The 12171-nt window shown below is 39.9% G+C and overlaps 1 protein-coding gene across 14 annotated transcripts in view; it reads right to left on the bottom strand.

Annotated features, from left to right (window-relative positions):
* Positions 1-12171, bottom strand: part of SNX24 (sorting nexin 24) — a 157727-nt gene that overhangs the window by 49315 nt on the left and 96241 nt on the right. For 12 of the 14 annotated variants that reach the window (XR_014838643.1, XR_014838647.1, XR_014838646.1 and 9 more), the window contains exon 3: positions 10508-10612. The exons of 1 other annotated variant lie outside the window; for it this stretch is intronic. Coding sequence is in view for 4 of the 13 variants with exons in the window: in XM_005652943.4 (XP_005653000.1) it covers positions 10508-10612 (105 nt within the window). In the remaining 9 variants the exon portion in view is untranslated. Of the gene's footprint in view, positions 1-6402; positions 7622-7925; positions 10613-12171 lie in introns of those variants that run through there. One more of the 14 variants, XR_014838644.1, reaches the window with a different exon arrangement.

Raw genomic sequence — 12171 nt, 5'->3', positions numbered from 1 at the left:
AGTCAGATCCAGCCTCTCTGGGGATTGTCTTGTTGGAATGCTGAAGGTCTATTTTATGCCACATGTGTATAAGTATAATAGTTGCATTTTATAAAGGTGTATGTTCCAGCTTGGCTGACATGCACTCTCTGGGAGTTCCTTTTTGGCTCAGTGGGTTAAGAACCCAACAAAGTGTCCATGAGGATGCAGGTTTGACATGGGGGCTCATTCAGTGGGTTAAGGATCTGGCATTGCCAAAAACTGCAGCAAGGGTCGCAGATGCAGCTAGGATCCAGTATTACTGTGGCTGTGGTGTAGGCCTGCAGCTGCAGCTCCAATGCAACCCCTAGGCCAGGAACTTCCATATGCTGTGGCTATGGCTGTGAAAAGAAAGGGGAAAAAAAAAAAAAAAAAAAAAAAAAAAGAAAAGGGTAGAAAAAAAGAGAAGAGAAGCAAAGCAAAGCAAAGCACTCTCTGGATGACCAGTCACTTTCTACCACAGGTGGACCCTACCAGAGGTTGCTGCATAACTATATTCTAATTCCTGAATGAATAGGCTATAAAATCCACTGTCAAATAAAATCTTATAGAAAGAATAGGGAGGGAAGGAATAATATATACACTCTACTGTATAAAACAGATATTTAATGAGAACCTACAATATAGCATAGGAAAATCTACTCAATCGTTTGTAATGACCTATATGGGAAAAAGAATTGACAGGATATATTTATATGCATGACGCCATTCACTGTGCTGTTCACTTGAAACTAATAAAACATTGTAAGTCAACCATACTCTAATAAAATTTAAAAATAAAATCTCAGTGAGTACAACAATTAAACTTGTTTTCCAGACCTCTCTGTGCATGTTTGAAGAATGTGTTATAGGAAAGTACATACGTCATCGCTTGGTAAAGTCTCCAGCATAGACGTTGGCTGACCATGAGGAGTGATTTAGCATCAAACATTACGAAGGCTCAGATTATCTTGAGGAATTGTTAGGAATCATACATCTCGGTCCTGTGGGCACGCTGTCAACTCTGTAACTTTTAGCATCCAATCTGGGAGTGTGTAGACATAGAATGAAGAGAAAACCTAAGGTTTGTTCAAGGTAGGTGGGTGTAGGGGAGCTTAAGGGTGAGCTCCAAATAAACCTGCTGAAGGATAAGTCCTCAGGGAAAGAGAGAGTGAGACAAATCCACTGAGAAGCATGGTTCTGTGGAAAGGAGAACTCCTCCTCTATCAGTTTGAGAACTCACCACCACAAATTGGCCCCTTCACAAGTTTGTAGCCTAAATTGATGCCTTCTGGTAGTCCCCCCCTCCACTGAAAAAAATCCTCAAACTATGATGTTGCAGTTGACAGTGTTCCCGTGTAATTGACAAAAGCAGGAAAAAAAAAAAAAAAGAACATACATGTAAATTCAGTTCAACCCTGATCACAGAAAATAAATTCCAAAGATCAAGATACAAGGAAATTGATTAGTATCCTTGTAATCAAACAAACAAGTAAAAAAAACTACACACATATACTATGAGGAAATAAAGCACCATCATCAAGAACCAGCAGAAATAACAGTCAACTTAGACCTATGCAGATATGAGCTATTACATTTATCAGACTAAAAAAAAAAAACCTCAAAAATATTAGTTAGGAGTTCCCTTGTGGTGCAGGGGATTAAGGATCTGCTGTTGTCACTGCAGCAGCCCGTATTACTGCTATGGCTCAGGTCCCTGGACTTGGGTTTGATCCCTGGCCCAGGAACTTATACACACCATGGGCATGGCCAAAAAAATAAATAAATAATTAAAACATCTACAAAAAATAATTGATACAGAATAACTATTGTAATAAAGATCTACAGTACAATAAAATAACAGTAAAGATAAAAAGAAGATTCTAAATGAATCAGAGAAAACTGACAGATGACTTTAAAAAGGCAAGTAGTGCTAATTATGTGTTAGAATTGTTTTAAGTACAACACTTTATATTAAGAACTTGGATAATCTCATTTCACTAAAACAACATGGAACAGTATTCTTCCACTTATTGTGATGTTTGTGCACCAAGATTTATCTGATGAATGCTCTGCTTGACAAAAGGATATACAAAGGTGACTGGAAGGAAAGAGATAAAATAATTTTTTTAAATTTCAATGATTTAGTCATTCTAATTGGTGTTTGTAAATCTAAAAATGAAAATATTTTGCAACTATGTGGTAAAGACGTTAACCCTTATCTCTTAAAAAAACTATTAACCATAGAAGTTCGGGATTTTAACAATGCATCTCCAAAGAAAAGAACCAGAAGCAGTGACACACTGGAACCTAATAGAGAGGTATTTAAAATCTGGAATCAGTAAGAGGGTTTACATTTCACATTCTGCAAAGCAGCTGAGGAGCAGTTAGGTGTACTGTTCAAAGGATGCTGCCTTTAAAAACCAGGAAAATAAGGACTAAGACTTTGGATTTGCCCTGTCGAAATTCCAATAAAAATCCTAATAAAGTTGTCCTTCTTATCTCTTTATTTGAATTTGTATAAATTATTCATAAGACACCTTGAAATCAGAAAAAACTAAGCATGGTCCACTAAATTCAGATGATAGACAGTGAGGATTGTTTTTCCTGAGAAACTGACAGTAAATGTGCTTAAAGAGATAAAACAGAGGTTTGAAAATGTAAGCAAAATAACACAAGGACTCTTAAAAATAAACATACACGCAGGTAGATTAGAGGGGGGAAAAAAAAACACGTAGAACTCCAGAAATAAAAAGTTATAATATTAAAATTCAAAAGTCAGTGGGATGGACTTCTATTTCCAATAAGATGCAATAGTCATACTTTCCCCCCATTCTTCCTGCTAAGTACAACTAAAACCACTGGACACTGTATATAAAGCAAACATAAGAAAATTATGAAAGGCTGCAGGAAGAAAGGAGTCTTTCCAAGATGGAGGAATGACACAGTGATGAGTTTAATCTTTCCTGTGTTTTTATGTTGCTTCATATTTCTTGACTTGGTGCAGAAATAGCCAGGAATCAGGAAATACCAACATAGACCAATAAAGCCCCAATAAAATCCCAGCAAAAGGACTGTAAAAGAGATAGTCTAGCAAGACAGAAAACTTTTCAATATAAAACAGCTCTACTCCAGCCAAACACCACAGAAGAAACGGTGGTCCCCTTCCACTCATGCCAGCAAAGGCCCTGTGGAAAGCCTAGACTTCCACCCTCATGAGGCAGGGAATGAAGCACAAAGAGCTGGGGTTGTATCAGAGAAGGCCAAGAAAGGAACCAGGACTTTCATCCCCAGCAGCCAGCAATGTTCCCCACCTCCCACCCATACAGGATCAGTGGAGACTATGTGGGGAGCTAGAACTCCCATCCTCAGCAGTGATGAGGAGTACTCCTACTACCCAGCTGTCCATGATGCTAGGTGAGGAACCTGGCCTTCCACTTCACCTGGTAGAAACAAGGTTGAGCCCCCTGCACCTCACCTTCTCCTGACCAAACAGCATCAGAAAAAGCTGGCTAAAATAGAAGCTTTAAATATGATCCAGCATCTTATAACATAATGCAAAAAAGTGCAGGATTAAACCAGAATCACTCATCATACTAGAAACCTGAGAGATCTCAACCTGAATGAAGAAGTTAATCAATACATGCCAACACTGAAATGACAGAGATAGGTTAAAATTGTCTGATGATGATTTTAAGGCAGACATGATAAAAACATTTCAAAGACTAATTATGAACACATTTTAAACAAAAGAAAAAAACCAGAGAACTTCAACACAGAAAAATCTTTTTGCCTTAGCAAAAAATAACTATAAAGAAGGATCAAACTGAGATTAAATAACTGAAAAATACAATAATATAAAGAAAAAGCTCAGTGAGAGGGTTCAAGAGCAGAATGAAAGGAACAGAGCAAAGAATCAGTGGATAGAACAACAGAAATTATCTAACTTGACCAGTGGAGGGAAACAATAAAAATAAATAAAAAATTAGAGCCTTGTGTAACTGTAACAAAAATTTTAATATTCCTGTTTTTTGGCATCCTGGAAGAAGAGGAGAAGGAGAAAAGGGATGAAAAAGTACCCTAAGTAATAATGGCTCAAAACTTCCAAATGTGGCAAAAAAGATAAGCCTACAGATTCAAGAAGCTAGAAGAACTCCAAATAGGACAAAGTCAAAGAAATACACACAAAGGCACATCATAATTAAACTTCTGAAAACCAATGGCAAAAGTAAAACCTTGAAAATTGACATTTTATTTTTATTTTTTGAGCATAAAAATCTTTCCTTATTTTTTCCTTCCTTTAACATTTCTGGAGCATCTATTCTATGTCCAGAGTTGTTCGAATGCACAGACATTACTTGAATGGTAATACTGTTTCAGTAAACAAAATAAACAAATACCTTGCCCTCACCATGCTAGAGGTTGAGGTAGGCACAAAGACTATGAAAACAGCCATTTTAAAACAAAATTTTACATATAAAGGAAAAACAATTAACATGACAGTGGATTTTTTTTTCAATTAGCAATCATGTAGGCCAAAACGTGTCACAACATTTTCCTAGTGCTGGGGGAAACAAACAAAGAAAAAACTGAACTGTCAAACCACAGTCCTATATCCACGGTGATCAGAACTTAAAACATTCTAAGATCCTTGTAACATTCAAGAGGAAACTAAAGATAATAGGTAACCACTAAAAGCATAGACATATACTAACAGAGGGGGAAATGGGAAGAGAAAAAGGGAAAAAACATCTGCCACAACCCAAAGGCAGGCAAGAAAAGGAAAACTCAGAAAAGAAGGACTAACAGAAAAACATGGATGGTTGAACTAAGAATTTTAACATACTTTTCTTCTTTCTTAAAGATCAAGCAGCCAAGTTACGATATGAGACTTGCTTTAAAAACTTCATCTGATTACATATAGTGCACTGCACTCAAGAATTAGAGAACACACATTTTCAATCACACATGGTCAACTTTAACAGATGCTTCATGCACTACTGAAAAAGTTAAAAATACAAGACTCTTTGATCAGCACAGACTTCTGACCAAACAGAACATTATACTGCAAAGTATAATTTAAAGATATAAATAAGGGGCAGCTAATCAGGTAAACAGGGTCTTCTGAAGACAGTACCTTACATCTACTATATAACAAACCAACCTGACCCTAGCTGCGGCACTGTTTTCTTCAAATGAACCTTTTTTTTAGGGATTAATATTAGCTTCAATTATCCTTAGTCATGGGTTTCTAAGAGCTATTCTGTTTAGCTTCTAAAATTCACTGTACATTTAATTACTTTTTATTCCTTATGAAAAAGGTGAAAACTTAAACAACCGCTGTTCCTAAATACGTGACATAAGATGTGGGTGCCTTTCTCAGAAAGAAAAACTTCACATTATTGCAACAAATGGCACAAGTAATATATGCAAAATCCCTATGAAAAATCTTTGTCTAAAAATTATGCCACCTTGCAGTTTAATATTGTTACTGAAGACTGGAGAGGGACCTACCCATTAAAGCCGTCTCAAATAAAGAAATAAAGCCACAACTAAACATCAGTCTTGTCCACCATTTGTCTTTTCTTTCTGGAAGACTGAGGATTTCATCTCTGATCTACTGAAATGTTGCTGGGTATGTCTAGGCCTTACAGGGTTTCTTCATTCATTGTGCTCTACCCTTGGAGAACCTTGTATATATAAGGGCTCATATTTCTACAGCTTGGGGAAGTTTTTTCAAGTGTTTTCCTTTTGCTTATTCTCGTCCCTACTTTTGTATTTTTCCTTCTTCTTTCTCTCTTGGACTCCAGAACATCAGACTTGAATTGTCTTCTGTGTCTCCTGTCTTTTGTCAACAGCTTTTGTCTCTGTACTCTATGGAACAGTTTCCCAACTAGAGAGAGCAACTCCCAAATGTTTTTAACTGGATCAAACAAGTAATTCTAAGAATTCTCAAGTGTCTTGTGATTGTTCCTTTTACAAAAGTAGCCTAGTGTCATCTTTGGATGTAATACCTTTGAGAAGCTCTCCAGATTTATTAAATCAATTTTTAAGATATATGTTGTGTTCTGGATGACCTCTTTCCTGAAGAGTCAGTGTTTTCATTCACCTTGGTCTCTTTCTTCAATGCGTAGCAATCCTTGGTTATCAGATCTCACTGCAGAAAGCTTACCTGGGTGGCTTCCCTCTGCTGGTAGGTCAGCAGGAGTGCTCACCACTGGCTTCCTTCCAAGGAGAAATACAGTATGGGTGGAGCATGCAGTCTGGTGGGCTTTTCCTCGAGGTAAGGAAGTAGGGAAAGGGCTGTCACCTTAGGTCTTCTGAGGTCCTCATTAGAAGCTTTAGCTTTGCTCAGCCATTCTGTTTAGTATTTTGTCATATGGTTTTGTTTTCAAGAAAATCATCTTTTTTGTTTGTTTGTTTATTTTTGGTTTTTTTTAGGGCCGTACTTGTGGCACACGGAAGTTTCCAGGCTAGGGGTCGAATTGGAGCTGCAGCCACCACTGGTTTATACCATAGCCACAGTAACACCACATCTGAGCCACGTCTGCAACCTATACCACAGATCTCGGCAATGCCAGATCTTTAACCCACTGAGGGATCAAACCTGCATCCTCATGGATGCTAGTCAGATTCATTTCCACTCAACCACAAGGGAATATCTCAAGAAAATAATCTTAAAACATTTTTGGCCTGGTCATAAGTATCAGGATGTATTCTGTGCAGAATAACTGGCCTGGGTACCTGTCCCATGTACACACCCTGAATCACCCACTTGTTCTGTTTCACTGCTCACCTTGGCCTCTGCTTCACCTCTGACCCTAAGCCAGGAGCTTTCCAGAATCACTGCAGGCAGGCTGCCTTCCACATCCACCATAGGCTCTCATGGCAGAGTTCAGGCTCCGCTTTTCACACTGTTGCATCCATTCACATGCTCCCAGAACACTCCCTCTTCCAGAAAGTTGCTAAAAATTTTTTCTTCTCCTGGCCCATCCACTACCTAACTGTTGGGGTTCATTCTTTCTTCAGTTTTTAGATGTTTGTTTCAGTGGAGAATCAGGAAAAGTGTAAAGTTATCTCAAACTGGGAGATAAAACTATTGTATAAACCATGTAATAGTTGATGGGCAGATCAGTTTGGGAAACCCAAATTAATTTACTCTTAAGATTTTTGTTTCTAGGAGTTCCCACTGTGGTTCAGAGGCTTAGGGACCCGTTACAGTGTCCAGGAGGTTGCAGGTTCAATCCCTGGCTCTCTCTCGATGGTTAAGGATCTGGCATTGCCACAAGCCTATACTGGGAGTTAAGAAACTAAAGTTCCAGTCCTGTATCTTTAATTAATATACTTCAGGAAAGGAGGCAAGTTTCTTAACCCACTAGACCTGTTCTTCCATCTCTAAAATAAAAGAGCAGATTGGGCCAACTTAGAAAATGTGGGATAAACCCATCCAGAGTCTCAGGTGCTTCCTGGACAAAAGGAGGAGTTTTCTTTGGCTGTTCTGGGAGTTAATCTGTCTGTTGTATGGGTGATAAACTGAGACTGGAGGGATGATCCTGAACTTAATTAAAGGGCAGGAGACAAGCTGGATTAGATAAGGTTCCCCTGTGAACTTAAGATGCTATGGCTTGGGAGTTCCCATCGTGGTGCAGTGGTTAACGAATCCGACTAGGAACCATGAGGTTGCAGGTTCGGTCCCTGGCCTTGCTCAGTGGGTTAACGATCCAGCGTTGCTGTGAGCTGTGGTGTAGGTTGCAGACGCGGCTCAGATCCCGAGTTGCTGTGGCTCTGGCGTAGGCCGGTGGCTACAGCTCTGATTCAACCCCTAGCCTGGGAACCTCCATATGCCACGGGAGCGGCCCAAGAAATAGCAACAACAACAACAAAAGACAAAAAAAGACCAAAAAAAAAAAAAAAAAAGATGTTATGGCTTGGGAATATTAATATTTTCTCAGGTTTACAGGCCTGAACAGGGCCATCCTATCTGCCTCGAGGTGAGATGGGTTAGCTGCAGGATGGTGCTTGCTGAAACGTGTTTGTGGCACTTACACTGAAGTTCAGGCCGGTACCAAGGGTGAGTGGGATTCTAACTGCAGTTAGGTAGGTGAGTAGAAGGAAGAGCAAGAACTGTCTCACTTTCAAAGAGACTTAAACACCAAAAGCTAACAAAGAATGACACCTAAGCCAGGGTTTTCATTTCACTGGGGGCTGATCAAATATTCACACTCATCTTTGTAGCCTGCATTCAGCTCCCACCGCATGCAAGCAGAATCGGGGGGAAGAGGGAGAAGAAAAAGCTGCCTTGAACTTTGTCAGGACTTCACTGACAACAAACTGAATATTAAGTGCACAAGAGCAAACCAGCCTTCTCGGTCCTTCAACCACCTCTTTCAAGCCCTGTTTCTGAGAATAGAAAATTCTAAGCTCAATTTGAGGGGCACTGTAAACTCCTCTCTATGCCAGATGATTTTATCCCCATATTTATATCCAAAGCACAAACAACTTAAAATGTTTACACTAAGTAGTAATGGAAGTCATGTGTCAAATACAATGGTGGGGGGAGAGCAAAGCTTTCTGCAGAAGTAAAGCTTGAAGATACACAATATCTGTGGAAAATCTGGCCTACAAATTAGAATGCATTGTTTATCTATTCCATTTAATTATAGAGAACATGCATTTTTACCCTTTGCATACATCTAAAAAGTCTCATTTTTTTTTTTTTGTTTTTTTCGTTTTTTTGGTTTGGTTTTACTCTGCAGTGTAGCCCGAGGCTCTGGAGGTCTCATAGCTCCATGTACAGAGTCTCAAGGCACATGACCACACACTGTCTTGTCATTTGTGGTCCCCATTTCCTTTAGTCTCCCGCTCGCAGGAAGAGGCAGTGAAGGACCAACCCATTCACCATGTCCCAAAGCAGAAGAACAAAAGCAGTGAAGAGAGCCCTTCTTTGCGCTCCCTACAGCCTCTACATGTCAGCTCTCCTGCTGGAGCATGGCAACACCAGGGAAACTGCAGGAGGCCAGGGACGGACCCTCGGCATCTTTCTCCTGGGGGAGAGTCCTGTGAGTTGACCACCAAGTACAAACCGGTTGCAACAGCTTCTCCTCTGCTTCTAATTGCTAGTCCTTCAGGCACAACCAGAGAGAAAAGATGTGTAGAGGACATGGCATCCTGGCTTCATGCAGTCCATGGTTCCGCACCCAAACAGAACCCACTTAAGGTTAATGCTAAAGAGGGTTATGAGGACAGCAATGGGGAAACGCAGTCATGGCTTAGATCTTGCCATCTAAGACATGTTGCCTTCTTTGGTGCAACAGGTCTTAGATGGACAGAGCACCACGGTAAGCTTGTAACTCCAAGGTGATGTCTAGCTCTTCTCTTTTTGAGAGCCAAGATTCCCCAGGCCACTCCATCCACCCTGGCAACGTTCACCTTGGTCATTCTCATGTGTCAGCCCCTCAAGTGGACTCAGGAGTCCTGGCTGAACACAGGGCTCCCTGACCCCCCCACCCTCCCCCCAGAACTTGCCTGGCGAGGTGCTCTTTGGATTAACACTGACTAAGCTGACTACTCACCTGAGGACTCTCGCCCATTTGGTTTTAAAACTCAGAGAAGTTGACCAGTTCCCATCATGGCACAGCAGAAACTAACCCGACTACTATCCATGAGGACGCAGGTTCGATCCCTGGCCCTACTCAGTGGGTTAAGGGTCCAGCGTTGCCATGAGCTGCGGAGTAGGTCACAGATGCGGCTCAGATCTGACGCTGCTGTGACTGTGGCGTAGGCCAGCAGCTGTGGCTCCGATTTGACCTCTAGCCTGGGAACCTCCATGTGCCTTGGTTGTGGCCCTAAAAAGCTAAATAAATAAATAAATAAATAAATAAGACTCAAGAGAAGCTGACACTGCGCCACACTTTCCTTCTGCTTTTTCTTTCACTTGGTCAAGACTACTTTGTCTTAACCTTACTTAGGTGGTTCTATTTACTCCTTTTAGCTGCAGAACAGGGCACCCTATACATTCTTTTAAAAGTATACATCCTAATTTTCAGAGAAGTTGGTACTTCATCAGAGGCAATTTTTATATACTCGTTCTCAGTTTGATTCCATAGATGTACTAGCCGGGCCCACTGAAAATGCAGTTCCTCTCATTATCTCCCCAACATCCAAGACCTGAAGGCTGGGAATGCTACGAGGAAGCAAGAAATCTTAGAGGGGAAAACAAAAACCAAACTGTAATTTGTTAAGACTGAACAGAAAAATAGACCCGCTCTTTATCAGTTTTTACTTTTATGCTAAATTTTCACTTTCCCAATCCACATAACCAATTTTAAATAAAACCTGATTAAAGCCAAAAGAATGAACCAACAACCTGTTCATAATTTTATACTTTCTTTAAATCTAGAATGTTCGATTGCTTGATAAATTCTGCATCTCACTCACAAGTTCTGAGGAAGAAAACTGAGATATATGATTACTTGAGCTATGTTACATGGAGGATCTAAACACAGCTTACCTGTAGATATGTTTCCAAACCTTGTCGACGTTGTTCCAAGACTTTAGGGACCCAATTGCGAACATGTTTAGAAGGGATTTCTGGAGTTTTAATACATTTCTTGAGCTACAAAGATAGAAACAGAAAAAAAAAAAAATAGAAAACGTCTTTCAATTATACAGACATTATTTGGGGGAAAAGCCAATAAAAGAAAGTGAGCCAGTGCTATCTCCAATAAAATGATAAAGAAAAATACATACACACTGAAATTTTGTCAAAAATTCTTCCTTCAGCTGTCCTACGTGTTAGGGTTTTAGGACAAGTGTTTTGTGTTTTGGTAGTTGTTGTTACTGCTGAACAACGTCTGGTATTTCAGATTGGAATTATTTTTTCTAAAAAATTACAAGTTCTGTAAATGAATTATAAAGAAAATATAGAAGGTTATAATTTCCCAAATCAATTAATACAACAAAATTTTGGTTGGAAGGACTTTTCTAACCAAAAGTCTTTGTGTATATGTTACACATAAAAAAGCAAAACAAAATACAGTTTTTTATAATCATTGTCTCTGGAAATGCCATATGAACTAGACTGCATCATACGGAGAATTTCTTTAAAATTCTATTTGAAAAAAAAAAAAAAAGACCGATCCTTCCAACATTGCTAAGCATTAGGTCCAAATTCTGTTCATGAAAACTGAATAATGGTTCTCAGTCAAGGCTTTTTGGGCAGCAATTTCAAGGGGCCAAATAGATAAAGGAAAATTCTATTGGAAGTAGAATTAGAGCTGTCTGTCACAGGTGCATCCTACATGAAAATCTTAAACATGTGACTATGTCCTTACAGTGCCAGGGACTTGGCATATCTGATTAAGTATCTTACAAAGGAGAGTTTAGCCTAGATTATCCGGGAGGGCTTAATATAATCATAAAGATCCTTATAAGAAGCAGGCAGGAGGACAGAGTCCCAGTTGTGGCTCAGTGGTTAACAAATCTGACTAGGAACCATGAGGTTGTGGGTTCGATCCCTGGCCTTGCTCAGTAGGTTAAGGACCCGGCGTTGCCAGGAGCTATGGTATAGGTCGCAGACATGGCTCAGATCTGGCATTGCTGTGGCTCTGGCGTAGGCCAGCGGCTACAGCTCTGATTAGACCCCTAGCCTGGGAACCTCCATATGCTGCAGTAGCAGCCCTAGAAAGAGACAAAAAAAAAGGAAGGAGGCAGGAGGACCAGAGTCAGAGAAACTGAAAGATGCCACATGACTGGCTTGGATGATGGAGAAAGGACCAAGAGCCTGGGTGAACTCTAGAAGCTAGAAAAGTTAAAGGAATGAATTCTCTCCTACAGCTCACTGACTCCCTGATTTTAACCCAATGAAATTCAATTTGGATTTCTGACCTTGAGAGGTATGAGATAGTAAATTTGTGTTGTTTTAAACCACTGTGTTTGTGCTAATTTGTTACAGCAGCAATACATACAAAACTAACACACTGCATCTAAAATGGAATGACTTTGTTTGTTTTGGTTTTAGGTTTTTTTTGGCCTTGTCCAGGGCATGCAGAAATTCCCAGGCCAGGGATTTAATCTGCACCACAGCAGTGACAATGCTGGATCCTTAACCACTAGGCCACTAGGGAACTCCAAAAATGGAATGACTTTTAACGTTCTAATTAAAAACTTAGAAAA

The sequence above is a fragment of the Sus scrofa genome, chromosome 2 (assembly GCF_054392235.1).
Source record: "Sus scrofa isolate SSC_HxYL_T2T_F1_AM1 chromosome 2, Sscrofa_HxYL_maternal_Yorkshire_Landrace_v2.0, whole genome shotgun sequence".
NCBI classification, from domain to species: domain Eukaryota; kingdom Metazoa; phylum Chordata; class Mammalia; order Artiodactyla; family Suidae; genus Sus; species Sus scrofa.
The sequence above is the reverse complement of the archived record's forward strand: the minus strand, read 5'-3'. Positions and strand labels throughout refer to the sequence as shown.